Source organism: Peromyscus californicus, unplaced genomic scaffold, assembly GCF_007827085.1.
Source record: "Peromyscus californicus insignis strain IS unplaced genomic scaffold, ASM782708v3 Scaffold_3__1_contigs__length_106647218, whole genome shotgun sequence".
Lineage (NCBI taxonomy): Eukaryota > Metazoa > Chordata > Mammalia > Rodentia > Cricetidae > Peromyscus > Peromyscus californicus.
The window spans coordinates 43,140,936-43,168,024 of NW_026294551.1; the positions used below are offsets into that span (position 1 = coordinate 43,140,936).

Consider the following 27,089-nt stretch of genomic DNA (forward strand, 5'->3'; position numbering starts at 1 on the left):
AGTCTGTTACACAGCACCAGCCAGGACCTCTCACTTCTGGGCCTGAGACAGTCAGTCCAATGCCCAGACTACACCTTATATGCTGTTGGTGTACAAGATTTGTCTGTGCCCCTTGCCGACAACATCTTATACAAGAGTTCAGGCTTAGCTTATTTACCTTAACTTGAGGAGTAGGCTCAGGAAACAACTTCCTGGCTTTTGAGGAGGTGCGCATTCCCAATGGCTCTGCTTCTACATGTCCAAGGGTATGTATGACCCATGTCTAGGACTGCCTGAGAACTCCACTAAAAATGTTTCCCTCATATCCCGGGGCTGCCAGGGGGCCAGCAGCATAGTCGTGAAAGCCTTGAAGAATGTCCACAAGAAAAGGTTCCAAGACACTAGAAGAAGCCACCTGGAGACAGGCTGAGTCTATGCCCTGAGGAGACCTGGGGGCTATGAAGAGAGGGTGATTAACAAAGTTGGTTCCTACCTGTGCCAAAACTCAGCTGACACAATGGACCAATGAAGTCAGCACCAGGCAGTCCCATAGGCAGAGGTCAAGGGATAAACAATTAAAGTCATCCCAGTGTTCACAGGGGCTTCCCCACAGACGCATTACTATTCCATCACACATGGCTCCTAACTCAAACCACCCTCTCAGCACGCACAAAGCTCACCCCCAAATGCGGAGACCAATGCAACACAGCAGCCACAGTATGCCAAAGACCGGTGAGAGCTCGCCTTGTCCTGCTTTTGTTTGGGGACAACTCTCCAGGACGGCTGTCTTTACTCCCATTTTACTGATGGGGAAATGGGAGTTCAAGGAGTAACCACCAGAGTTCTCTGTTTGGTAGGATGGGCAGAGGGCCCTGGCTGCTTCTGGCTGCCACATACTTGGTTTCAGATTTGGGTGTGACAAGGTGGTGAGTCACTCTCTGGGGACTAGATGCTAGTGATGATACCCCCTCCTGATGCAACATTCCACGTGCACCCTGCCACCCCACGGGAGACGCTGCTTAGCACAAGGACACCCAAGGGGGTAAGTGAGGAGGTGGCCCATCCCTCAAGGGAGCAGTGTGAGTACTCTATGCCATTCCCCACTATGACGACCTGCAAACTTCACCTGACAGGCAGGCGAGGCGAGCACGTGACAAGCTGCCAGGAGTGCTACCATACGATTGTCTAGCTACAGGCGTGAGCTGCAGCTGACCTTCCCAGGACCTCACCTCCGTTCACCCTTTCTAGTTGGCAGGCCTTACCTGGGAGTCAGGGTGCCCTGTCTCACTGAAACAGAGCCCACAGGACACCAGTGCTCACCCAGCACCCCACGGCAGCACTCCTGACAGGGTGGGAAAAATGGTCTCAAGTGGACTATCTCCGTCGCAGGACAGAAGAAAGGCAGACCTTTTTTTTTTTTGTTTTGTTTTTTGAGACAGGGTTTCTCTGTGTAGCTTTGGAGCCTGTCCTGGAACTCACTCTGTAGCCCAGGCTGGCCTTGAACTCACAGAGATCCACCTGCCTCTGCCTCCCGAGTGCTGGGATTAAAGGCATGCGCCACCACCGCCCAGCTGTGAGCACAGCATACATCTACCTGCCCATCATCTTTCACGGAGCGCTCTGTCCATCTCTCACAGCAGCCCTGAGAGAGTGCCATGAGGTGTACAGGGCACAGATGCCCATTCCTGTCTCATCTAATGCCTGAGAGAGACGAGGTTCAAAGGAGGCCAGGGGATGCTGCCCAGCTCACAAAGGACTCTGCTAAGATCTGAAGCCAGACTCGGCTGCGCCAAGTCTGGAGCGCCATCTGCCTCCTAGCTGCGTCCGCAGGTGTATGCCCACACACTCGCTCAACAACGTTTTATTTTAAAATTAACTTCTCTCTTTATTAACACCTTTTCATTCAACCCACAATTGTCTGCCTAAGGCAAGTGGAAATTTTAATTATAACTTCAAAACCAATTCCTGCAGCTTCCCCCCAAATTAAAGTAATAGAAAGACAGCAATAAGAAACGTGAACAGGATGGGACTGGTCCATGTCTGTCCCCAAGCAGCTCTTCTCACCCTGCAGTCCAGGCCCCAGAGGAGGGTCAGGAAGTGCTGGGTCAGCAGCTCCCTCCCCTAACACCTTACACGGGAAGCAGTTCTGGGAGGTATAGAGAGGCCTCCGACCCCCAACCTGTGCCCCTCCTCTCAGGCAGGGACAACAAGTCACACAGCACCCTCTCCTGAGCCAGCCACGCTCCTTTACGATGCAGAGCGAAGGAAAGCTCTCCCTGGGGGTGTCATCACCCTCACAGGGTTCTAGGCTGACTGGGGATGTGGGCTTGCAGAAGCTCTGAGCCACCCTCCAGCTATGCCTACTCAGGCCAGGACCCAAAAGAGAATCTGTTTCGTGTGGCTCCGGGCAGAGGCTGCCTTGCTGTGCACTGGAGAGCTTTGGGGACTGTGTAGGAGCTGAGGATGAATTGCCTGGGGATGCCATGTAGATTCTTCTACTCAGGCTGATGCAAGATGTGGGCCTCCATCCCGCCCCACCCCGTGGTCAGAGTCTCCCCAAAAGTGCTATACGTGGGGAGATGGGAGACAACTGTTATCAGCCCACCTGATCAGCACGCTGGTTGGAGACCCAGAAAGAATACATCTACACCCTGCATCTCTCAGGGTGCCCAGGACCCGGCAGGGAATGGGTATCCCAGGAGACTGAGTTTCCAATGAGAAATGTCACTGCCCAGAGTAAGTTTCTGAGACTCTAGTCCCCAGAACTCTCCTTTCTTGTCCTGATCACCAATGTGTGTGTGTGTGGTGGGGGGGTAGTGACTACACAGGAGCATCCGGTCATCATGCAGTGGCCTTGGCATCCAGTACAAGTCCACGCCTGGAGCTATGGAGGCCTCCTCAGAGTCTGTATAGAAAGGCTATGTCTACTCTTTTTTTTTTTTTTTTAAAGATTTATTTATTTATTATGTATACAGAAGAGGGTGCCAGATCTTATTACAGATGGTTGTGAGCCACCATGGTGGGTGCTGGGAATTGAACTCAGGACCTCTGGAAGAGCAGTCAGTGCTCTTAACCTCTGAGCCATCTCTCCAGCCCGGCTATGTCTACTCTTTAGGAAGCTTCAAGAGGGCAGTGTCCTCAGCAGGCAGTGTGGCTCTGTCTGGCCCAATCTAGCTCCCTAGGGCTCTGTCCCTGAGGACAAAGAGGTGACCCTAAGCAGAGCTCTTGTCCTAGGCCACAGGGGCAACACCCCCATTAGATACCATGGCTTGCTTGTGTCAATCAAAACTATCTCAGGGACACCTTCTTTCCAGCCTTGAGGTCACAGGGGTGGTGGGAGATCAAGTTCATGCAGTATGCCGCTGTGTAAGCCCTGGGGAACCTGTGTGGCTGGGACCAGTGGAGGGCACAGCTCTGGGGAACCTGTGTGGCTGGGACCGGTGGAGGGCACAGCTCTGGAGCCTGGGCCATCTCTATGAGCCCCTGGAATTTCCCTTAGAGGACAGGGACTGTCATTTCTGCCCTAGAGGCTGCATGGCAATTTATATAAGCACCAGTCAGCAGCTGTGGCAGCCTAAAGTCAGGCCTGGCCTTGGGAGAGGCTTGGAGGCTGTGTGTTTGGAGCCTAGCTTGTCCCACCTACCCTGGGTCCTTGGCTGATCAGCTAGCAAGATCCTGACAGATATTCATGGTTGGGCCGGGAGACTATTCCAAGGACAGGGGTTGCTGGAGACTGGGTACCGAGTCCAAGCCTAGGGAAAGAGGACCCAGCCGGCTGCACCCCCGGGTGTCCCCACCTCCACTTCTCCACTTCGTCCTCAGTTGGAAGTGGCTGCCGGCAGGCACACAGCCTGCCCGTGGGGTCTCTCTTCAGTCTCAAGAGCTGTGTTCACCCGTCAACAGGCCCCACAGCCACCCCTTCCTCTGTAGGAAGTTGGAAAGGGCTGAATTCAAGGGCTGCTGAAAAGACCAAGTATCAATACACGTGGGGCCGTCCAAGCCTCAGAGAGGCTCACAAAGGCCCACTGTCCCTGCGGTGTAGCCAGGAGGTGTCAGGACCCAAACTAAACAGCTTCATTTGGTCTGGTGTGGGGAGTGGAGAGGTCGGGGAGCAGACTCAAGGTTACGGACCCCGAGTTTCCTGGCAGGCGATGTACAGAGAACACCGGCTGTACAGAGTGACTACGTATTTCCGTTCCCCAAAAGAGCGAAGAGACCAAAGGTGTGGTCACAGGGAGGTCTGCGTCTGCACCCCAGCAGCCAGCACTACAGGAGCACAGGGCAGGGGATGAGTGAGCACTTCCTTTTCCTTTTTTTCTTTTGAGACAGGGTTTCTCTGTAAAACAGTCCTGGCTGTGCTGGAACTCACTATGTAGACCAGGCTGGCCTTGAACCCACTGAGATCCACCTGTCTCTGCCTCCCAAGTTCTGGGATTAAAGGTGTGCACGACCACCGCCCGGCGAGTGAGCACTTCTTGAGTCAAACTGCTTTGTGTCGCAGAACCCGATAATCATCAAAAAGAGCATCTAAGGCCTCATGCCGACTCTGGGGGTGGTCACTGCCTGGTACGGTGACTACTGGATGAGGTAGCCTCATCTAAAAGCATCCATGCTGAGCACCTGTGGCAGGCCTGCCACAGAGAATCTACTCTAGGACAGCACCTCACCTCTTAAGGATGCTGGAAACACGGCAGAGAGATAGATGGTGGGTGTTGAGGACATGATGTGGAGTGGGTTCAAGTCATACTCCACCACATATGAGCACCGCGGCCTTTAGGTTACTGAACTACCCAGTGCCTTAGTTTCCCCATCTATGCAGCTGAGCTAACCACAATAAGAACTGAGTGAGTTGATAACTGTTCTAAGCAATCAGTCTTAGAACGTACGGGAAGGGCTGGATAAATGCGAGTGCTAACTGTCATTAGTGTGTTAAAGGATGATACGCAGGGGTACACCTGGGCGTCTTGAATGCTCTCCAACCCCGAGGAGGCTCAGCTCTGGGAGGCCAGCGCACCCCTCCTCCCTGCACCAGGGCCCTCTCTTGCCCACTGTCTTGGCAGGTCTGTGTGCACATTAGTCACACCCTGTAATAAGTGTTGAGATGAGATGCCGCCTAGGGAAGGGAGTCCAGGAGGCCCTGAGGCGCGGGCTCATCCACCCCCAGCCCTGGCAACAGGCTCCACTCCGCAGGCGGTGACTTGGAGCCAAAGCAAAGCTCTGTGGGGACAGAGCTGGGTAAAAATAGCCTGGGCGGGCACATCTCAGCTTCCCCTGAAACCAGGCACCCGTGGGTACACGTGGACCCCCCACTGCAGAGAAGAGATTGTAGGTAGGCATAGGCCAAGCCTGCTGACATTGAGGAGAAGTATGACAGCTGTTGGGCCAGGCCAATAATGGAATCTTTTGTGTATCTGGCCACCTAACAGCCTGGAGACATGGCGCAGGCCAGGGTCATAATGGGGTTTTCCTTTGGGTGAGACGAGACTTCCTAGAAGGACACAGACCCTCAGAGCCCACCACGGCTTGGCTGCTCTCCTCACATAAATACGGCGACAATGGTGCAGGGCAGCATCCTGAGCGTAACTTACTTCCGCTGTGGCCGCCAGCCCTGCTGGGCGTCAGGCCCTGCTATCCAGTGACCGGATGCCCATCAGTGGTGATGAGAAGCTGGCCTCCCCAAAGGGCTACCTAGTGCCAATCGAAGGCCAGAGGTGGGACCGAGGAGTTGGGGTTGGCATCTGTACAGCAGACCAGAACCTTGACCTGCCTCCAAGGCCAAGGGAACTCACGGGAGAGCTGATCACTAAGCCATCTCTGCTGCTCTGAGAGTGGCCTGATCCTGTGAGATCAAAGCTCTGTAGCCCCGAGCTTCCTGCTCTCCTGCACCACAGGTGGGTCAGACAACAGAACATACTACCATGTTCCTTCCCAGACACTACCCACCACTCCGAGGAAGGGCAGCCAAGGCAGGTTTTGGGCCCTGGGTTCCATGTCTTTTCCTGAACCCCAAGAGACCCAAGGTAGAGGGTCTCACCTTAGCTCAAGACACCCCTCAGCAGGAGCCCCCAGGAGTTGGTCTCAGTGCAGTTATTCCAGGGTTGCCCGTCAACCTCAGTGGGATCTGCAGTCCCAGGACCAGGAAAGGCAGCGGCAATGGGCATCTCCTCATTGGTTTCATGTATGGAAGGGGAGACAGGGCTGCTCAGGCAGGCTCTATGTGGGACCTCTGCCTGGTGCTGAGCGACGGCAGAAGAGAATGCCATGCCAGGGTTTCTCCGGCCTCCAGTGCTATTTAAACAGAGCACAAACACTCAGAAGTAGCCAGCCACTGCCCAAGCCACAGCCACAAATGTGGAAGCCCACATAGTCTTTCAGCCCAACTTCAACGGCCTTCCTCCCCAGTTCCATACCACATTCAACTCTCACTTGCTGACAGGAAATGGCAGAGGACTGAGGAAGGGAGATATGCTGTAGCTCCCAGAAAAACTTAGAGACAGCAAATAGCCCAAAGGAGCCCAGAGATGGGCAAATTCCCCACAGGAACAGAGGCATGAGCAGTGCTAAGGGACCTAAAGAGCCAAGTCACCAGGCAGTGGTGGCGCACGCCTTTAATCACTTTAAGCACTTGGGAGGCAGAGGCAGGCAGATCTCTATGAGTTCGAGGCCAGTCTGGGCTACCAAGTGAGTTCCAGGAAAGGCGCAAAGCAGCTCTGGCCTGGGGTATGGTCTGGCTGACAAGCATGTTCAACTGCCTAGAAGGCTGTGTAGTCTGGCTCAGCCAGTGCCTGAGCTGGAAACCAATCAGTGCCAGCCAAACCTGTGACCGGAGAGTCCAGTGTCTTTGCCCACATCCTTGGCCAGGGCACCTCTGGCACTGCCAAGGACCTGGCTGCTGCTCTGGCGTTCTCTTTCCCTTCCGGTGCAGCAGAACTCAGGAGGGCCTCGTGTAGGTAAGCAGGCACCCCATCACCGACGGGGCAATGCCCCTCGCCACCACACCAACCAGGGAAGCTGGCAGGACCACACTAATCTCAGAAGGACTTCAAGAGGTAGGAGGCACTTAAAAATGATGTAGGATCCATTTACCAAGATGTAGCCCTCCCACATATATATTTATGCATCTCTTAGTGGTTTCAAAATACATACAGACAACTTCACAGAAGCTGGAGATGTTCAGTTTTCTCCCTCGGCATGGACGGACCAAGCAATGGAGGACTAGAGGGAAGACGGAAGACGAGAACACCAATCTATAGGGGTGTTCTCACCCAGCACACTGCCGGAAAAACAAAGCCAACAGACCAGAGGCTGATGGGAACCAGAGCACCCCCACTCCCCACTGCAGACCACAGGAAAGCAGGCGATTGTTCCTTTAACACAGTAATCAAACAGCATCAGCAATGGGAAGAGAGGAACACTCATGCAGGTAAGCAGACACCCCACAGCATGAAGGTTTCAGCAAAACAGTTAATAAAAATGGCTAACATCTAATCAACCCCTAGCATCTAATTTACTCAAAGGGAAGGAACATAGCACAAATTACGTGTCAACTAAGGAAAAACAGACCAAAACCAAACTAACATAGTCCCTTCTATGACACAACTGTCTGGTGGGCCACAGAAAGAAAAGGTCGCGGCTCACACCTGCATTCCCAGCACTCAGGAGACTAAGGGAAGGGGAGCACTGTGAGACCGAGACCAGCCTGGGCTACGGAGACAGTTCCGGGTCAGCCTGGGCTAGAGTGAAACCCTACCTAAAATCAAATAAAGGGAATGCCATGGAACCAGATTAAAAGGGGGAGGGGTTCCAGATCAGTGTCCTCCAACCTCAGGGTCACATCTAGTCACACAGTGGGGCATTAAACTCAGATGGGGTCTGTCTCTGGTAAGGCGTTCTGGAAATGTCCAAGTTGAGAGAGGTTAATGAAAGCATTTCTAACAACGTACTGGCGAGCCATAGATAGGGAGGAACATACCATAACCCTCGCAGAGCTGAAAACGTGACCAGGCCCTACCTTCAACAGCTTTCCAGGGTAGACAGTGGCAGCTGAACCATCACCGTGCAGGACATTCCTTTTTTAGGGTGTGTTGGAAGCAAACTTAAGGAGGGCTGGGGATGTAGCTCAGTGGTGGAACACTGGTTCTCACCCTAGGCAGGTCCCCACATTCAGTTCAGTCTCTGCATCACCAAACAGCAGCCACAACAGCTAAAGCTGACAGGAAACAGGAAAAGACAGCTTGCCCTCAATGTGCTCAACTGATTATGGAAGAGCAGAAGAAGAGTTGAGACAAACTGCACCATTTAAAAGTGATATAAGCAGCTGGGTGTAGTGGCGCACGCCTTTAGTCCCCACACTCAGGAGGCATTGGCAGGTGGATCTCTGTGAGTTCAAGGCCAGCCTGGTCTACAGAGCAAGTTCCAGGACAGCCAAGGCTGCAAGTTCCAGAACAGCCAAGGCTACACCTGTCTCAAAAAACAAAAACAAAAACAAAAAAAACCACCAAATAAAGTAAAAGTGACATAAATAAGCAAAGCCACCCCAAGGTCGGAATGCCAGAAACACCAGGCCTGGAGGACCAAATACCTGCAAGACTAACTGATGACAGATGAAGAGGTGATGACAGCTGAGGTGACTCTATGACCATTCCTGCCACCAGTTCCAAATGGAGCATTTGATCCAGAGCCATCCCCAGCGGGCCCCTCCCTGGGAGGGGGGCTAGCTCCCTCCACTGAGGCTCTCCTGCGGTCTCAGGCTCCCTTCTCCCCACTTCCTCTTCCCTCTGGAGGCGGGGGAGACTCCCAAAGCCCTCTTCAGCTACCTATCAATTTCTGTGGAGAACTCAACACTGGGCACCTCAGAATGTGTTTCCGGTGTTGCTGGGGTCTGTACAGGAAGCAGCTGAACGGAAACAAGGTTCTCAGGGTGGGCTCTACTCCGACATAACTGGGAGGCCTACAGGGATCCTCAATCAGTGGATGCTTCTGCCCAGCTCTCCACATGAGCACCCCTACAGAAATATGTGTGCACACACACACACACATGTAATAATCAAGCATAGATATTAAAAACTGATAGTGCCAAGGCTGGGAAGAGCGGTACACACCTTTAATCCGGCACTTGGGAAGCAGAGGCCAGCAATCTCTGATTTCGAGGCCACCCTGGTCTACAGAGTGAGTTCCAGGACAGCCAAGGCTATATAGAAAAACCCTGTCTCACGAAAAACAAACAAAACCAAAAACCCTGCCAGTGCCGTCAGAGTGTGCAAGGGCAAAGGTGATTCTGTTTGTCCACAATCCTGCTCCTGGAGTTACAAAACAGATGTGAACAGTGACTGGCTAACAGATGCAGAGATGGCGGGCAGCCTCAGAACCACAGGCCTGTAGGCACAGCCTCTAATCCTGGGGCGGTCACCTCTGTGGCCAGAAGGGCCTGGTAATTGAGCAAGATATTTCTAGTTTCTCCACTCCAGACAGTATTTCTGGCTACTTAAAATCCAGAGCAGATTTCTTCTCTTTGTTGTGGCCACAACAGGAAGGGGGGCCTCTACCACGCTAGGGACACGTGGGCACCCTGCTTAACTGTGATGCCAGCCTCCTGAGGGCCTTCCTTCCCTGCTCCCACGGCCGTCCAGGGTCAGTGATGCTGACTAAAGAGACAGCAGAGGCTGAATCATCTCCAAGAAAAATTCACAGAAGAGAAGGTGAACCCACCTTCAACTCTGCCCTGGATGAGGTGTGACTGTCCCCAACCCCAGGGTCTCATATCCAAGCACTCCAGTGAAACTAATTTTTAATAAGAAGGATTCAAAGAAGATATCTGGTCTACACCTTCCCTACTAGTCAGAGTCAACAACCTTGATTTTCAAATGAGCACATGGGCTTCGGAGGCAAACTCCCAGGGTTTATGAAAACAGAATTTAAATTGCTTCCACATCTGGAAACCAAAGCTAGCCCCAAGAATTCCAGGCATGCCAGCCACTGAGAAGTGGAGGGTCCAGGGAGGCATTTCCTGTTAACCTGGGGTTCCCACACAGAAAATCTCCTCACACACATGGAGGGGACCTGGGGAGCCACAGCCACACCTGGAGAAAATAAGACCACCCATGGCCACCCTGCTCCATGCATCATAGAGAATTCTTGCTTTCTCCCCTATAACCTGTGCAGAGACATCACTACAGAGAACCATATTCCAAGTGCAGTCCAGGCTTCCCTCAACTGATTGCTATTTTCTCTCTTTACATCTACATCTACCAAGTAAGGGCCACATGCACCTCAATCTGGACCCCCTGACTTCAGATACCCATCGAAATTATCTCCCTTTTTTGTTTGTTTGAGACAAGACATTGCTGTGTGTGTACGCTTGGCTGGCCCGGAACTAACAAAAACCTGCCTGCCTCTGCCTCCCAAGCGCTGAGACGAAAGGCTTGCCACTACATCTGACCCCAAGTTCTCAAAGGAAATTCCCCAGGCACCCTGGGAAGATTCTGCTCCCAACAGTCACTGTGCCTCAGGCTCTCCCGAGAAACTGTGGGCCGGGACAACTCACGTGTTATCGTCAAAGCAAATGCACACTACACTGAAGCCCGCACAAGGGCTCTCCTGGCTCCTGGAACAGGCAGCTATTTTGGGCTACAAATTATAGCTTTAAAAGATGTGGCTGTTTGAAGTGAGGGCTTAATTATTCACATGGCCCAGCACTCTTGGGGCTGGCTTTGGGAGCTCTATATTTTATCATTGTGACAGGAGGAGCCCAGAGTTCAGGTGAAGGTTTGGGAGGCAGTGGCCAGCTCTCTGCCCTCTGTGTGGGTAGTCTCAAGAGAGATGATGTGGAACTCCCAGAGAGGCCACTGCTGGGGAGTGTCCCCGGCTGGAGTGACACACAGCCTGAAACCTGAAGCCAAAAGGGGACCAACCCTCCTCCCTGGGCCACAGAAACCCTCAGGCCATGGACGGCCCAGTGAGGGCCAGTGCTCACCCACAGCTGCTGGGGAGGCTCTGTCTGGAGCAGACAGAGGAGCAGGCTCATGAGAGGGACAGCTGGTCCCATTGGGCTTTCCTCCCTTCACCACACCTAGGCCAGGGCCTTGTATCCAGAAGCCCCCTGCTCTGTCGTCCTGCACCTCATCAGCTCAGGGTTCCAGCATTCTTCCTGTAGGCTTGATTTGAGGGCCTTCCTGTCCTATGGCCTCTGCTAGTACCCTTCCACATGGTCCTGTCCTGTGGCCTCAGCTAGTATCCTCCTGCCCAGCATGGGGCAGGTAAGAGGACATTAGGTCTGAGTACAGCCATAGCCTGGGGTCCAAAAGGCTGAAGGTTCACAGGGGAGCCTTCACACTGGAAGCCTTCAAAGAACCTGCTCATAGAACCAGGGCCTTGCTCCTCAAATCAGCAGCCAAGCCCTTCCACGGGTTCTTCCTCTGACATGCCTCAAGCTCCTGTCATCTCGCCCACCTTCCACGGTACCTGGATGTTATAGCTACCACCTCAAAGAGGGGGCTGTGAATCCCTGAGTGCCCAGAAGGTGGAGAATGGCTACTGGATCTTCAAGAGAAGACAGGAAAGGGTCTGAGAGCAGACCAGACCTAAGGAAACAAGCTCTGAAGCCACTTACTCTTAAAGCCAGTCTCCAGCCAGCAGGGTTTGGGGGCACTGGACCATGTTTGAGGTCCTGGAAGACAGGTCTTGGGAACACCCATGGTCCACTGCCCCCAAACCCTGCTCCCACGTCAGTGAGTGTCCCGGCCCAGCTATCCACATTGTCTAGCAGACTCAGCCCACTCTCCACCTCCATCCTGCCAGCGTCTGAAGCCCAGTCCTCCCTAAACCATGGTAACTTGGCACACGGGGGTGACCGCACCACTGCTCCCTGCCCACAGCTCCTGCATCCATCTCAGAGCATGGGATACAACAGCACCATCCGCCAACCCTCCTGTGATCCCTGTCACTTAGAGAAGCACAAAGTCGTCACAACCAAGTGAGAAGGGCCATCTGCTAAGCACCTACCATGTGTTGTCTACTCAGAGGGGAAACTCAGATGACACAATCACAGAGCCATAAGGGCTGAGGCCTGAAGATCAGATCTGATTTTAGCGCAGTGAGGCGGCCTCAGAAAAGTCCCCAAACTCTTGGTGACTGTCCAACACCGCTGTGGACAACTCTGGGCACAGGAAAACTGGAAACTGAGACACACAGGCTGCCCAAACAGGAGCTAGCAGTGTCGGTGGCACCGGGACTCGGGCAGAAGGTGCAGAGCCCACGGCACAGACCCAAGGGTAATCCTCCTGTCCTTCCCTTCCCCAGGAAACTCCAAAGACGCTCCATGTGGAAAGAGGGGAGGACAGATCTTCAGGAAAGCTGCTGAAGGAAAGCACAGGCAAAACCAAAAACTCAGACACCATGAGAAAATGGGGGCCGGGAAGGGTCTGCCCACGGATTACACACTAGTCAAGGGGGCTAGAGAGACGGCTCGATGGTTAACAGCACTTGGTGATCTTCCAGAGGACCCGGGTTCAATTCCAGATACCCACAAGGTGGCTAAAAACCTTCTGTGACTCCAGTCCTGGGGGATCCAGCGCCCTCTTCCGGCCTCTGCAGGCGGCAGGCACACAGTGCAGAGACATTCAAGGGAGGCAAACCACCCACACACAGTCTTTATTTTTAATTTAACTAGTAAAAGGCTCTGGTCACATCAGCGTCCCACTGCTACCTTGGGGAGGTCAGTAACAGCTCCCTGCTCTCATTCTTCTCTTAATCCAGGGGGAGAGGGGTGTGCAGACGATACCCAGCAGAAGAGAGTAAGCTGACCAATGACACCCCCCCCCCTTAATAACAACTGGGGGCTCATGGTCCCATGTAGCCGGGGAGGAACCTGAGGCTCAGACACATAGCTGCAGAGCCCACGGGGATCTGAGCCAGTGAGTCCTGTGCAAGCGTGCCCATTGGAACCACATTATACTGTGTCTCAATCAATTCTGCTACCACTACAGGTGGCTCTCCTGTCCCTGCTTTGCAGAAACTGGGCAAATTATATAATTTCTCCAGAGGTTACCTAGTTTCGTTTTGTTAAATCCAAGACACTTCAGTTTTAGATGCATTGTTCATTTAAGTGCCCCAAGAACGGAAACGTGCTATCAGCTAAGTTTAACACACACCGCCTAGTGTATAACACACACCAATCTGAAATGTCAACATGCAAAAGGAAAAAGGTGTCTCCACATCTGGCCCGAGTGTAGCGGGGATGGGGATCCAGTGTTCCTTATCCTGCATGGACCAACGGTGGTCGACGACTCCATTCACACTTGTGCACGAGCACGCACACATACGTATATACGTTCTCAGTGTCCCTATCACTGTCGCTGTAAGAGCCTTCGAGCCTTTGCTAATAACTGGTACAGCGGCACAGATAACTACACAAAGATGTGCTGGCCAAGCCTGCCTTGCAGACAAGGACCTTGCTCCACCACATGGCCGGCACCTCAAGGTTATTACCCTGAATTGCCAGGCAGAAGTTGTTCTGACCACCACCCACTGTACCAGCCAAGTCAGGCCGTCTGGCTGCACTTCAGTGGAGCTGCAGAGCTCAAAGTGGCCAAGCTGGACAAGCAGGTACATCTGGCTCCCTGGAAGACTACCAAGGACAATCGCCTAATGTGGCCAGTGGCTGCACAGCCTGCACCTTTTAGCCTGGCCCCTCTCCAGACTTCCTGCGGCCTCTGCAGCTATCTCAAGCCGCAGCATTTTAATAAGGCGGATTGTGGGCTGCTGGGCAGAGAGTACTGCTCCAAGTGAGCCTTTCCCCCGGGGAACAGGTGCAGGTACAGACAGATCACGGTAGAGTGAGGGGTGCTCTGGCAGAGGAACAGAGGGCTGCTCTCTCTTGTACACTACTGCAGCCTGTGTAGAGCTATGCAGAGTGGGCAGCCTCTGAAAGCAAGGGCCAAATGCAGCTCCACACCAAGCCCCTGGAGGGAAGGCTGTCACCTCAGAATGTGCTCTGCATCTCATTCACAGATTGCCACGCAGGTGCCAGTCACTTGGACCTCCAGGCTGATGTGCAGAGACACCAAGCTGGTTTCTTTAAAAATGAAGGCAATGGGGAAGGACTTTGCTTCTCCTGCACAGATCCTCAGGAGGTGGCATACCACCCACCCTACCCGATTTCCTGTTTCATCAAGACAATACCTGTTAGAAACCCTGTTGGGGACTGATGATCCCGAGAAAAAGCTGGGGAAGCCACTGTCACCAGGCATTGCTGTGAGGGGGCAGGCATGCCTGGGAGGCAGGCACTTGTGGTGTCCTTATGCTGAAGCTGAGGAAGCTGAGGCAGAGAATTCAACAGTCTACCTCAAGCAGTGAGGGATGGAGCCAAGAGCCAGGTCTATACTCAGATGTTTTCAGGCTCCCAAACCTATTTTTCTACCTAAGCAAACAGGCCCTGGGAGGTGGGTGTGTGAGGAGCAGGAACAGGCTGGGGTTGACACAGGCATTTCTCTCGGGGAAACCAGTGAGCAGAAACAAAAGAAAAACTTGTATGCTCTCCTGCCTGAACACAGGGACTTAGATTGGGAACCAGGAGCAGACACACAGACACAGACACACAGACAAACACACACACACACACACACACACACACACACACACACACACACACACACACCCTACCTTTGGCTCTAACCCCTTTCCATTCCAGCGAGCTGGGCTACAAAGTGTGGGTTCTCTTTTTATGACTCCAGGCTTGGACGTGGGGGCAGGGAACAAGATGACCAGAGAATACCCTGCCTTCTCCCACACCCTAGTTAACAGCCTAGTCCACGGAACAGTCACCAGGTCTTCCAGGACTGCACAGCGAGGCCCTGGTTTTTGTTTTTTCTTCTGGTTTTTATTTTCAAAGGGGAGGGGTGCTAGAAAGACATCTCAGAGGTGAAGAGCATGCGCTGCTCTTCTAGAGGACCTGAATTTGGATTCCTAGCACCCACGTCAGGTGCTCACAACTGCCTGCAAGCTGCAAGGAGATCCAGTTCCTCTGGCTTCTGCCAGCACTTGCACTCAAGTGTACATGCACGTGCACACACACTTAAAAAAGAAAAAATTCAGGGGCTGGAGAGCTGGCTCAATGGTTCCAGCACCCACATCAGGTGGCTAAAAACTGTCTGTAACTCCAACTCCAGGGGAAGCAGATGCCTCTGAGGGCACCTGCACTCACATGCATACACCCCCACACAGATACACACACCTACACATAACTAAGAGTAATAATAAATCTTAAAAACAAAACGAAAGATACTTAAAAAAAAATTTTTTTCAAGACAAGGTCTCTTTATGTAGTCCTGGCTGTCCTGGAACTAGTTCTGTAGACCAGGCTGGCCCTGAACTCATAGAGATCCATCTGCCTCTGCCTCCTGAGTGCTGGGATCAAAGATGTACACCACCACCGCCTGGCTTTAAAAAACTTTTAGATAAGGCTCCCACAGACAAAGACACAGATCTTAGTAACTGTCTGTCTTAGGGTTTCTATTGCTGTGAGGAGACACCGTGACCACGACAATTCTTATAAAGAAAACAATTAATGGGGATGGCTCATTTACAGTTTCAGAGGTTCAGTCCATTATCATCATGGCAGGGAGCATGTCAGCATGCAGGCAGACATGGTGCTGGAGCTGAGAGTCCTACATCTTGACTCAGAGGAGGCAACAGGAAGGCAACTGACTGTCACACTGAAAGAAGCTTGAGAAGAGACCTCAAAGCCTGCCCCTACAGCAACACACTTCCTCCGACAAGGCCACACCTCCTAATAGTGCTACTCCCTTTGGGGGCCATTTTCTTTCAGACCACCACTCTGTCAGATCTCCGTTTTCATTTGAATAATGTCGACCCGGCTGGGAAAGAACTCACTTGTGGGAGAAGACAATGCCAGTTGAATCAACTACATCTCTGACCAGCAAGGGAGCATCTCACGCTGCTAAAGAAGTCAAGTGCAGGGTGAGACATGCTGCCATCACTAGAGCCTACCTGCTGGACGAGGCTGAGCTGGAGGTCACACAGACAGCTATGGCTCTGGGTCATTGTAGAGGGCCCTGACCTTCAGCTGACCCTTCCAGGATACACACATCCCTGGCTGTTGCTTTTGCCCCATCGACCCCTTCCTAGGTCACTGGAAAAAATGAGAAAGGGATCAACAGGCTCCCCGGTACCCACGAAGGTTCTAACAATCCACATTCTTGCTCCGTAATAAAACTGTAGGATCCTGAGTAAGGTTGGTTGGGCCACCCAGAATCCATCAGGTTTTTTGTTTGTTTGTTTTTGTTTTGTTTTGTTTTTTCAAGACAGGTTTTCTCTGTGTAGCTTTGCGCCTTTCTGGGAACTCACTCTGTACCCCAGGCTGGACTCGAACTCACAGAGATCTGCCTGGCTCTGCCTCCCGAGTGCTGGGATTAAAGGCGTGCGCCACCAGCGCCCAGAATCCATCAGTTTTAATGGGCACATGTGAACTGGCTGATGCTAAATTCCATGTAGCTAACAGCAGTATGATGAGGCCCTAGACACTTGGTAGGGACTGCTATGTGCAGACACCTGGCATGAGAAAATGAGATTTCCAAGCCCAGGCTTTGGAGAGCATAACCTGACCCCCACTGTAGCCTCTGGAACAGGCTGCTTTGAAATGAGGTCAAGTTAAAAGCTGCCAACAGTCCTGCCCAGGAGAAATAGCCACTCACTCATTCCAGTCAACGGGAACTCAAACGGCACCCTAACTCTTAAGTCACACCCACACTGGGAAAATGGATGGGGAGAGGTGTCTAAAACACATACTTTGAACCCCAGATAGAGATGAACCCCAAAGCTGTGTGAAGGCATCTCTGGGATCCTTATAGGTGCCCTGAATTATATGGCCAACTGCCCACAGTAGACAGGTAGATGGAAGTCTAGGGCATCTGGCGCCAGAGAGGAGCTGCAGAGAGATGGAGAAAGAGCCAAAGAGGACATCAGCGTGTGGTCTACTTAGTGGGTCTTGTAACTGGTCCTGCCCCCACCTGATAGGAGCTGACCTGGATGAACCAGGAAATGGGCCCCAAGCAGCTACCCGCTCCAAGACACAGCTACCGGCGTTCACCAGCAAGGCTTCTACTGGTTTCAGTTGTGTGGTGGAAAACACGTGATTTGCAACCATCCACAGTCACGTGGACAGGCTTATCTGACCAGACTCAGGCTGAGGGCAGGAAGCTCAGAGCAGCATCAGTCACACAGACATCTCTCTTCCTTTAGAGATGCCATTTACCCCTCAACTCCAAGGACTGCGAGACAGCGGAGCCATGTCAGGCGACTTGGGCAGCGATTTCTAGTGTCAAGGCCACGGCTGCTCTCACCCTGTCCCCCTGCTGCCTGGGAGCAGTACCGCAGAGCCTATTCCTCTGCTCTGTCTCCATGCACAGCTAAAGCCCGCAGCCCTGCTGGACACACCATGCTAGACAGGACGCACACTTCGGGGCCTTTACGGTTGCTGGTCCCTCTGCCTGTTCTTTTTCTGTCACGATGTCCCTTCTCAGCAATGACTTCCCTGGCCACTGTGCTGAAAATCCATCCTACCCCCCTTCCTCCCTGCTTGCTCTCCAGCCCGTCTCACAGGCTGCCTGACTTCTGGCTGGTCCTGCCTCACTCCCGTAACGTAGCTCCACGCAGCAAGGATTCACATCCATTTCATTCACCGACAAGAGCCCCACTGACACTGCGCATGGAAGCTGGCTTTAAAAACCAGATACCTAAGTTTCTATGGAAGGAAAGACCGAAGCAGCACTTGCCCTGTGCCAGGCATTGTGGGAAAAGTGCTCTGCCCTGAAATGCCACCCGACAGAGAAGACGGCAGTGCCATCCAGGAAAGAAGATCACCATGTCCAGGGAAATGCCAGTCGGGCATGACGGAACAGTACACCCAGCTGGTCAGGGCAGGACCCCCACTCGTCTAGCAGTGATACCTGAGCGGCCTTCCTCATTTCACTGCCAGTGATTTGATGCCATAAAGACCTAGTTACTGAGCCAAGAGCCTGCAGAGCTGACCCGGGCAAAACGGACCACCACCCCAGGGTCCTGTGCACCACTGAGGCCAGAGCACTAGACTCACAAACGCCGGATGGTGGGCCAGGCAAGGAATCTTCCTTTGAGACACAAACCCTGTGCCAGCAGACAGCACAGGCCAGAGGGGAGAGTGGAACTCTCTGCCTAGGCTGTTCCAACCCCTCCCCAGAGGTGCCCACCCACCCATCTGCAATCTCATGGGAAATCTCTCCCAGCCCAGCCCCTCCTGACCCTCACCTAAAATAAATACACTGAAGTAAAATCCTGACACCCTCAAGGCAATCTTCACTGTGGAGAAACCAGAGCCACAACAGGCTACCAAGAGGGGCTGCCAGCCCCTCAAAACAAGGTACCTAGTCAGCACCACCACCAGACTGGGAAGGACAGAGGAGTGAGCTGTGACAGCCCTCAGGAAGAGCTCAAGAGAAAGAGCCTCCCCGGACAGCAAGAGGCCGGGAGGTGCCAGCGTGCTTTAGGCCTGGCACAGACGGTCAAAAGGGAACCTCCCCTGCCCCCATGTAACTAACTGCCCTGTCGAGCCTCCCAAAAGACAGCTCAAACCACTGCGGGCCCTCTAACTTCAGCCTTTCCTCCTTCCCTGGCTGAAAGACCTTTCCAAGGACAGGCTCCCGGCAGTCTGTCCCGTAAGATCTCCCTGGGGTCAAAGGTCAGACCTTCCAGCTGGCTTACCTGGCCTGGCTACTGGCCCTGAAGCCCAGTCTTATCTCTCAGGTTTACCTTGTCATTTACTCTGATCCCGACACCTAAACCCAGAACCCAAATTCCAAAGTGGTTTCCACCCGACAGCCAACCCAACCAAGCTGTGTGGCTTACACGCGCCTGCTCCACATTCTTCACCAGCTTCCCCCACTCCCACGGGTCACTCTGTACTCGCCCTCAAAAGCACCCACAGGAACTGGCCCAAGCGTTCAAGATAGTTGGGTAGTGTCAGATTAGACCCAGGAACTCAAGGTCCCGGGGAGGGCAAGGATGCGTCCCACATATAAAGTTCCCTAGGCATTTAACCCTGCATTTCCCGAGAGGTCAATGAGCAGGTTAAGGTCTGGGTCATTGTCGCAGTATCAGAACCTGGGCGGGGGGTGGGGGGGGGGGGTGGGGGGGGGCGCTGAAACCTGAGATCTCAGCTAGTGAAGGTGGGTGGAGGAGACAGCCCAAAAGAAGTCTTTGGGCTGTAAAACCCTCCCCCCCATTGAGCCTCCTTTCCCGAGCAATCAAAGAAACCATCTTTCACCTGGGGGGGGAGGGCCCTCGAAATTGCCCCAGGGAATGAGGGAAAGCAAGCAATTATCACCTGTCTCCCGCTCGCTCTGTGAAGGGAGGCAGAGGTTTATGGAGATCACCAGGAACCAGTGCAACATGGGGCCCAACCCCAAAGGAATGTGAGAACCAAGCACAAGGCAGGACGCCGCCGCGCCCCCCCCCCCCCCCCATCCCTCTGCTCCGTTGAGGGGGCCTATAAATCAATGAACACTGGCGAGTCTCTCGGAGTCCGGGGACAAGTCATTTCTAGCTCTTTTGGGGAAAAGCAGGACCAGAGGCAAGAATAGAGAGGCGTGACAAATGTTAGGGATTACGGTCTAGGGTTCTGTTGGAACTAGGTTTACAGAGGCTGCGATGATAGGCCCTGGGAGACACTTGTCGCAGCAGAGAAGCAGTTGTGTCAACAACTTGCACCGAGGTGGACAGTGGGCTTTTACTGAACTCGAGGACCTAAGCTGGCAGCCTGCGCACACCTCCACCCATAGCAGCATCTCGCTGAGGGGAAGCAGGTCCTGCCTCAAAACCCTTAACTGGCTGGCTTTATCTTCTGACCCCTCAGATACCCCGAGAAAGAGGAGCAGCAGGAAAGCGGCTCCGCGCAGTCGCCATCACCTACGGAAAAACTTCGCCACACACAGCTCCCTAGAGAAGCAGCCAAGTCAAGAGCGGGGCGCTGATGTGTGTGCTGGGGGTAGGCGGGGGTGGGTGGGTGGGGGTGGGTTTTGCGCTTACTCCCCCACCAAATCCCCCTAAAACACTTCTGGAAACAGCGCCGCAGGGAGCGCGGCCACCCACCTTGGGCACCGAACTCGTTCTGCTCACGCTGCCACCTGGGCGCTGGGCAGAGGGCCCGGGGCAGACAGAGGGGTCGGTGGCTTCGCCTTTGAGCCCCCGCCAGACAGCGCAGGTACCCCGATCTCCCTGGTCGGCGTGGAGAGGATGGACGCGACCGACGGATCTTCCAACTTCCCGGGTCCAGGCCAGGTGCGTCCCGAGACCGCCACTTACCTGGCATCCGGGAGCCGGCGGGGTGTGCATCCCCCGACCGGCCGCAGGTCGGGCCGCTGCAGATGGACTAGAAGCCAGGCGCTTGTGGAGCCGGGTCGGGCGGGGCGCGGGGACCAATCCAGCACCGTGCTCCGAAAACAATCCGGGCGGCGCGCTGCTCCGCACCAGTTGAAGCCGCCGGTCCCGCCTCCGCCCGCACCGGTTGCCGGGAGACCCGCGTGGGCCGAAGGGGCTCTTTGTATCAAAGCTGCCGTGACATCACGAGGCGCCCGTGCTCCCGAGGCTCTGGCGGCGGGGCCTCCGTGCAGGGGGCGGGTCCTGAGGCCCGGCGGCCTGGGAACCCGAGCCGCGGGGGCGGGGCCCAGGTAGCCCCGCCCACCCAAGGTAAGGGGCAGGTGGCGGAGGCGGTGTCCGCCAATGGCCTCGGGGTCGGCGCCTCGGTGGGTGGAGCTCGACCCGGCGCGCCGCTGCTGCAGCCCCGGGTGGAGGCGGGTGGGGGGTGATCAAAGAAGCCCAGAGTTTGCGCTTACTCTCCCGCCGGCTCTGAAGCAGTGTCACTGATGTCACTACTGGGCGAGATTCAGGCCACACTGCCCGGGGGCTCGAGCTCACGGACCGAAAGCCTGCCAAACCCTGCCCCAGCCTACCACCGGCTGGAGTCTGATCTGTTTAGCCTCAGTCCTACCTACAACTTGTCTCTTTTCACGCCAAGCGAAAGCTAGCCGTAGTTCGTCCAGCACCGAGATGCAAGAACTGGAGGACACAGCAATAAGGGGGGCTTACATCGGAAACGCCATCCCACTCAAGCCTTCACATCGTTCAAGGTTTAAACAAGGCGGCAACGTTAGGACTAAAAGCCAAGCAGCAAACGTTAAGCAGGCAGTTTCCCTTCAACTTCATAGTGTTTTACGTAACTGGAGAAAGCAGATTACTTTCCTGACAGGCCTCAAGCCACCTGCTGAGTTCTTACTGCTCTACAAAGTGACACAAACACTTGGGTATGGTTAGTATGGGCAGGGTAGCCTCACATCACACACACACACACACACACACACACACACACACACACCTTTCTGCTGCTTGCCCACGTGCTCTGTCAGTGGTTCTCAATCTCTGGGTCGAGACTGAACAACCCTTTCACAGAAGTCACATATCAGATATTTACATTATGATTCATAACAGTAGTAAAACTACAGTTATGGTTGCGGGGGCGGGGGTCACCCCAACGGGAGGAACTGTGTTACAGGGATGCAGCATTAGGAAGGTTGAGAACCACTGCTCTAGCCCTTTGCTCTCAGCTTCTTCCCCACACACTGTGTGCCCAGCAGTAAATTCTGTTACCTGCTCAAAGCCCACAGAGTTGCAGGTTTGCTTGGACAGCCTTAGCAGGAGAGAGTTCTGTGAGAGGGGGAAGTTCCTGCTAAGGTCTGTGAGGGGGGAAATTCCATCCCCTGAGGCCTTCCTTCTCTAAATTTATGTCTTGTAGTTTCTGTATGACCTTTGGAACTGTGCAGACATCACAGGCTGTTTCTCACGCTGTCTCTGTTCAGTCCCACAGTCCTGGAAACACAGAGTCAATGAGCTGTATCTTGGCTTTGGAGGAAGGCAGGCCTGGGTTTGAGTCCTGTTTGTCAGCTCTTTGTCCTGGGAGTTTCCATTACCTTTCTGAGACTCAGTTGAGAGAAGGGAACACCACATTCCACCTCCTGGATTGCTCTGTGCCCGCTCAGAGCCAGCACACTGACTGTTAAGCCCTAGGCAAAGGCAGGACTCTCAAATGCTCACGTGTTGGCCTTGGAACCTGAGCTCAGTGGCCTCCAGTGGTTTTAGATGTGGCTGAGTCCAGGTGATCTACCCTGGCTTCTCTTTGCTTCCAAAGCCCATATTCTGGACTACTCCAGAGAGCAGGACCCAAGGCAATCATTCCTTCTGGGTCTCTGCTGCCATTCAACCAAAACAGTGGGGAAAATTTACCTGGCAAGCCCCTCCTAGCCCACCCCAAGCCAGGAAACCCAGCCATGGCTTTTAAAATGTTTTAAATGTTAAGCATACACTCTTTTCTGATTTTTTTTTCTTGGATAACATGTTTAAGAACTTTATGAAGTGGGTGATGTCAGTGGGGCCCTCTTTATTTTTCTCACTGGAAGCAGGTTAGGTTATTTGTCCTGAAAACCAAAGTGAGCTGGACATGGTAATTTCTGCCAGTAACCCCGACAGAGTCTGAGGCCAGGGGATTGCCATGAGTTTGAAGGCAGTCTGTGCTACAAAGTGAGACTTTCTCTCAACAACAACAAAAACAAAAAGCCAAGTGATAAGGGTGCTCAGATGCACTGAATATTTCTACCACCTTCTGTTACCAGCAGGAAGTTGCCCAATGTGCTGGAGCCTCAGTGTCTTCCCTCTATAAAATAGAGATAAGACACTTCCTCTTTCAGGTGTGAGAGTTGGATGAAACAACGAAGTACCTGTCCAAGGCAATGCTTGTCATACTACAACATTCCATTACCCCATATTAACATGGACAGGCCCCATGACCCCAGCAGCTCTCGGCAGCTGTCTAACTCAGTATTAGGTGTGTGGGCCCCAGAACCAAGGGCCATGGCTTAAAGACCCTGAGCGAATTGTATTTAACTCATCTACACACTCCAGAGAACACCAGTAAGGCATTTTGACATTTTAGGATTTAAGAGGTAACAGCAATGGGCATTTTAGATTAGACCGGTAATTTTAAACTTGTTTGTTTGTTTGTTTTGGTTTTTCAAGAAAGCATTCTTTTTTTTTTTTTTGACTGTCCTGAAACTTGCTCTGTAGACCATACTGGCCTCAGACTCAGAGATCTGCCTTCCTAGTGCTGAGATTAAAGGCATATGCCACCACTGCCCAGCAATTTTAAACATTATTAAATGTTGGGAAGCTCAAAACCAAACAATTCTTAGCATGGGATGCAAGGCACTCGGTAAATAGAAGTCACTGCTAACTAACTATATGAGGGGTTAATAGCCAAGAAGCTTCAGGCCAGCTGAGAAACTCCCTATAGGAAGATTTAACATGCTCCCTGGGCAATCAGGAGCAGGGGGGCTCCAGAGCAGGGTCAGCATGCCAGGGGGACACCTGGTGCAGATGTCAACATGATTAGGACCTCCACCAAAATTTACGACCATGGGAAAGCGGAAAAATAGGTCTGCAGTCGAGAACCTTCCAAAATTCCCTTTTCTGCCCTATAAAACTCCAAGCCCCATTCACCCGGCTGCACAGTATCCACTCCCTGATTGTTCTGATTAAAGAATAATTGTGCAGGGAGGTTCCTCACCTCCACTAACCCCCATCTAACACTATCCTTCCAGCAAGGGGTAGAGAGGAGAGCACGGAGGAACCGAAAGGACTTGTGGGGGAATTTACCGCTAACTTCCAGGAGAGGCCTGGCATCTGCCAGCATGGTTCAGGGGACCAATGATGTTGAGGTGGAGGTGGTAACCAGACTGAGTAACTTCAAGGACTGAATAACATGTGGGGACCCAAGAGTTCAGGGCAAATCTCTGTGTCCCTGGGCCAAAGGGGGTTAAAGTTGTGATGCACTGTGTAAGCCCAGCACTTGGGAGGTAGAAGCAGGAGGATAAAGAGTTCAAGGTCATCCTCAGCTAGATCGTGAAGGGACCACCCTGTACCCTAACTCCAAAAAAAATCAAACAAACATAAAGAAAACTATAACAAAACAAAACAACCCACAACAAGAAGACACCCTTAATGCCAGGAATGGAGGCAGATGCCTATCGCTTCAATTCGTGGAGTTTAAGACCAGCCTGTGCTATGTGATACTGTCTCAAAACAATAACAGCAACAAAGCCCAGGATGGTGGTGCATGTCTTTGATCCCAGCATTCCTGAGACAGAGGCTTGTGATCTCTCGGAGTTCAATGCCAGCCTGGTTTATGTAGGAATTCTAGGCCAGCCAAAGTTGCACCATGAGACTGTCTCAAACAGAACAAAAACAAAGACAATCAAACAATAACAAAACCCCACAAATAACAAAAGGCTGAAGGAATTAACAGAAAAGAGCTGACAATGTGGCACCACTGGAAGATATCTTGTCAAGTATGCCCAAAGCCCTGGGTTCAATACCCAGCACTGGGTACCCAAGAGAGTACCCAAGAGTGAGTTAGCGGGAAATACAGTTCTGCTCCTGAGCAGAGCACCCTGCCCCTGTCCTTGAGGATGGGGACATCAGGTGTCTTCAGTTAGCATTCCCTCATCCCTTAAATATGGCTGTGTTTTATATATTTCGGAGTCAAACTGTATTAAGGCGGGAAAACTGTGCATAAGTAGCTGTTGTACTCTTCTGCCCCTTTTATGGGCAGAGAGACTGAGGCTCAGAGAGGGTTGGGGCCCTGATGCTGCTGGCCAGTCAGAGCCCTAGCCTTCCTGCTCTGGTTTTCCACCTGGCTAGACCAGCGGACTGAATCTCCGAAGGGATCTGACTGACTGACTGACTTCCTTTTTCTTTTCCTTTTTTTTTCTCCAGACAGGGTTTCTCTGTGGCTGTACTGGAACTCTCTCTGTAGACCAGGCTCGCCTCGAACTCACAGAGATCTGCCTGCCTCTACCTCCCGAGTGCTGGGATTAAAGGTGTGCACCACCACTGCCCGGCCTGACTTTCTTTTTGAGTTGAAAAAAACAACATACAAACCAAATCCCGTTCCAGACAATTCTTCCAGAGAATGTATCCAAGAATAACTTTTGGATGGCCCAGCCACTCTGAATGATTGATTCTTTCTGTCATGGGACCGACTTTCCTGTCGGGCTGGACACACCATATTCCTATGAAGTTGGATGCCAGAGCTGGTAGAGAACATGTCAGTGAGCAGAGTCCTGCCCTCCCAAACCACGTGGTTTGGGTGATGTAGATGAAGAGAGGGTTGTCAGTTCGGGCCAGCATGTTCCTCCTCTCCTAGAACCATGTTTTCTCCGCTGCCAGCAACCAGCAGCTCGCCCAACACTGAAGGCAGGAAAGGGGCACATTACTTGGTGTTAACATTACCCAAGCATCTGATGCCTGCCAACCTTAGCTGAGTGAGCAGAGAACAGCTGAGGGCTGACAGCAGATAGAAAACAGCCAACTAAGTCCGGGGGGGCGGGGGGGGGGGCTCACACTCGGTTCTTTGAACCTCCCTGGGTTCAGCGGAGACCCTGCCTGAGAGAGGAGACCTCTAAGCAACTGCTAAGAGGGAGAGCCGCTCCATGGTTAAGAGTGCACACTGCTCTCGCAGAGGTCCCCGGTTCGGTTCCCAGCACCCACAGCAGGAAGTTTACAACTATCCATAACACTAGCTCCGGGGCTCCGATGCCCTCTTCTCGACTCACATGTACATATCCACACACAGATACACATACACATAATTTTAAAATTAAAAGAAGCCCTGTTTCACAAAGTTGCCTTCTGACGTCTACATGCACTCGGTGGCACACGCCACCCAGCGTCATGCACATACTTAGAGTGAAAACGAACTGGCCAACAAGCTAGCTCCTCCAGTAAAGTCACATGAAGACTGGTGACCCGAGTTCAATCCCTGGATCCCACATGATGGAAGGAGAAAACTGACTCCCACAGACTGTCCTCTGCTCTCCACACACACTAAATAAATGTAATAAAAAAATTTTTTTAAAAACTTTTTTAGACAGAGTCTTTCTACAGAGCCCTGGCTGTCCTGGAACTCACTATGTAGACCAGGCTAGCTGGGAACTCACAGAGATCCACCTGCCTCTGCCTCCCAAGTACTAGGATTAAAGGTGTGTGCCACCACTGCCCCAATAACATTTCTTAAGATTAAAAAAATACGAGTTTTGCTTCTGCCTACCTGGCATATGGTCTTCCACGTGAGGTCACATTTACAACCTCTTCTCCAGTGTAACCACACCCCGAAAGCAGCCCCAATTTGGGAATGACTTCGCTCCTCCCTGCTGTCCAATCCACCTGTGACAGCCAGGATCTTAGCCAGGCTTCCCCTTCCCCTCCCAGTCTCGAGCTTTCTATGATGGACATCAGTCATTAACCAGAACTGTCAACATCAGTCATTCTGGGTCACAGGAGTGGGTTGCTTCTGTCAACACACACACACCCTGGACATGGCTCCTGTTCAATACAGTGTGGCTGTGCAGCAAAGCCTGCTGGGACTGTACCACATGCTCTTGACCTTTGTCACCTCTCCTCAGAGGTTCCTAGAGTCCCCACTTAGAAAGTGTCAGCTGTGACTTAAGTCTCAGCTCCCAGTCCCAGAATATAGTGGATGAATCACGACCGTACAGTGGTCTAGGAGAAGAGAAGAGAGACAAGCAGGCAGGCAGAAGCTTAAGTGGCAGTGGCCTGTCACCCCAAAGGAAAAGCATTTCCAATCTCCTACTCAGGAAACCTGGGAGGCCCCTGGAAGCCTCAGCCTGCCTTCCTCTCTATTGGGTTTGTGCCAGGGCCTGGGACAGGCCCAGCATCTCCCTGGGAAGCAGGACCATCCTCTCTCCGCTCCCTATCCTTGGTCAGCTCTCCTGGGTCCACAAAGTCTCCCCTGCAAAGCTGGGGCTGCACAGCACAGGTGCAGATTCCTCCACACCACACCCTGTGCTACCCCAGGATGGACCCTGCAACAAGTGTCTGTCCTCTGCAGCCATCAGGTCCCCAGACCAGGCTCCCTCCTAACGTCTGGCTGGACCCTGTGAGGTTTGGGTGGAACCAGGTCTTCAGGGTACACAGCTCCATTTTCTTTCTTTCTT

General features: G+C 52.9%; 1 protein-coding gene across 5 annotated transcripts in view; it reads right to left on the reverse strand.

The window, feature by feature from the left end:
- Rab11fip4 (RAB11 family interacting protein 4) overlaps positions 1 to 27,089 on the reverse strand; it is a 113,686-nt gene that overhangs the window by 22,307 nt on the left and 64,290 nt on the right. The window contains exon 1 of one of the 5 annotated variants that reach the window (XM_052755642.1): positions 20,332 to 20,564. The exons of 3 other annotated variants lie outside the window; for them this stretch is intronic. In XM_052755642.1, the coding sequence (XP_052611602.1) occupies positions 20,332 to 20,361 (30 nt within the window). In that variant the 5' untranslated portion in view covers positions 20,362 to 20,564. Of the gene's footprint in view, positions 1 to 20,118; positions 20,144 to 20,331; positions 20,565 to 27,089 lie in introns of those variants that run through there. One more of the 5 variants, XM_052755644.1, reaches the window with a different exon arrangement.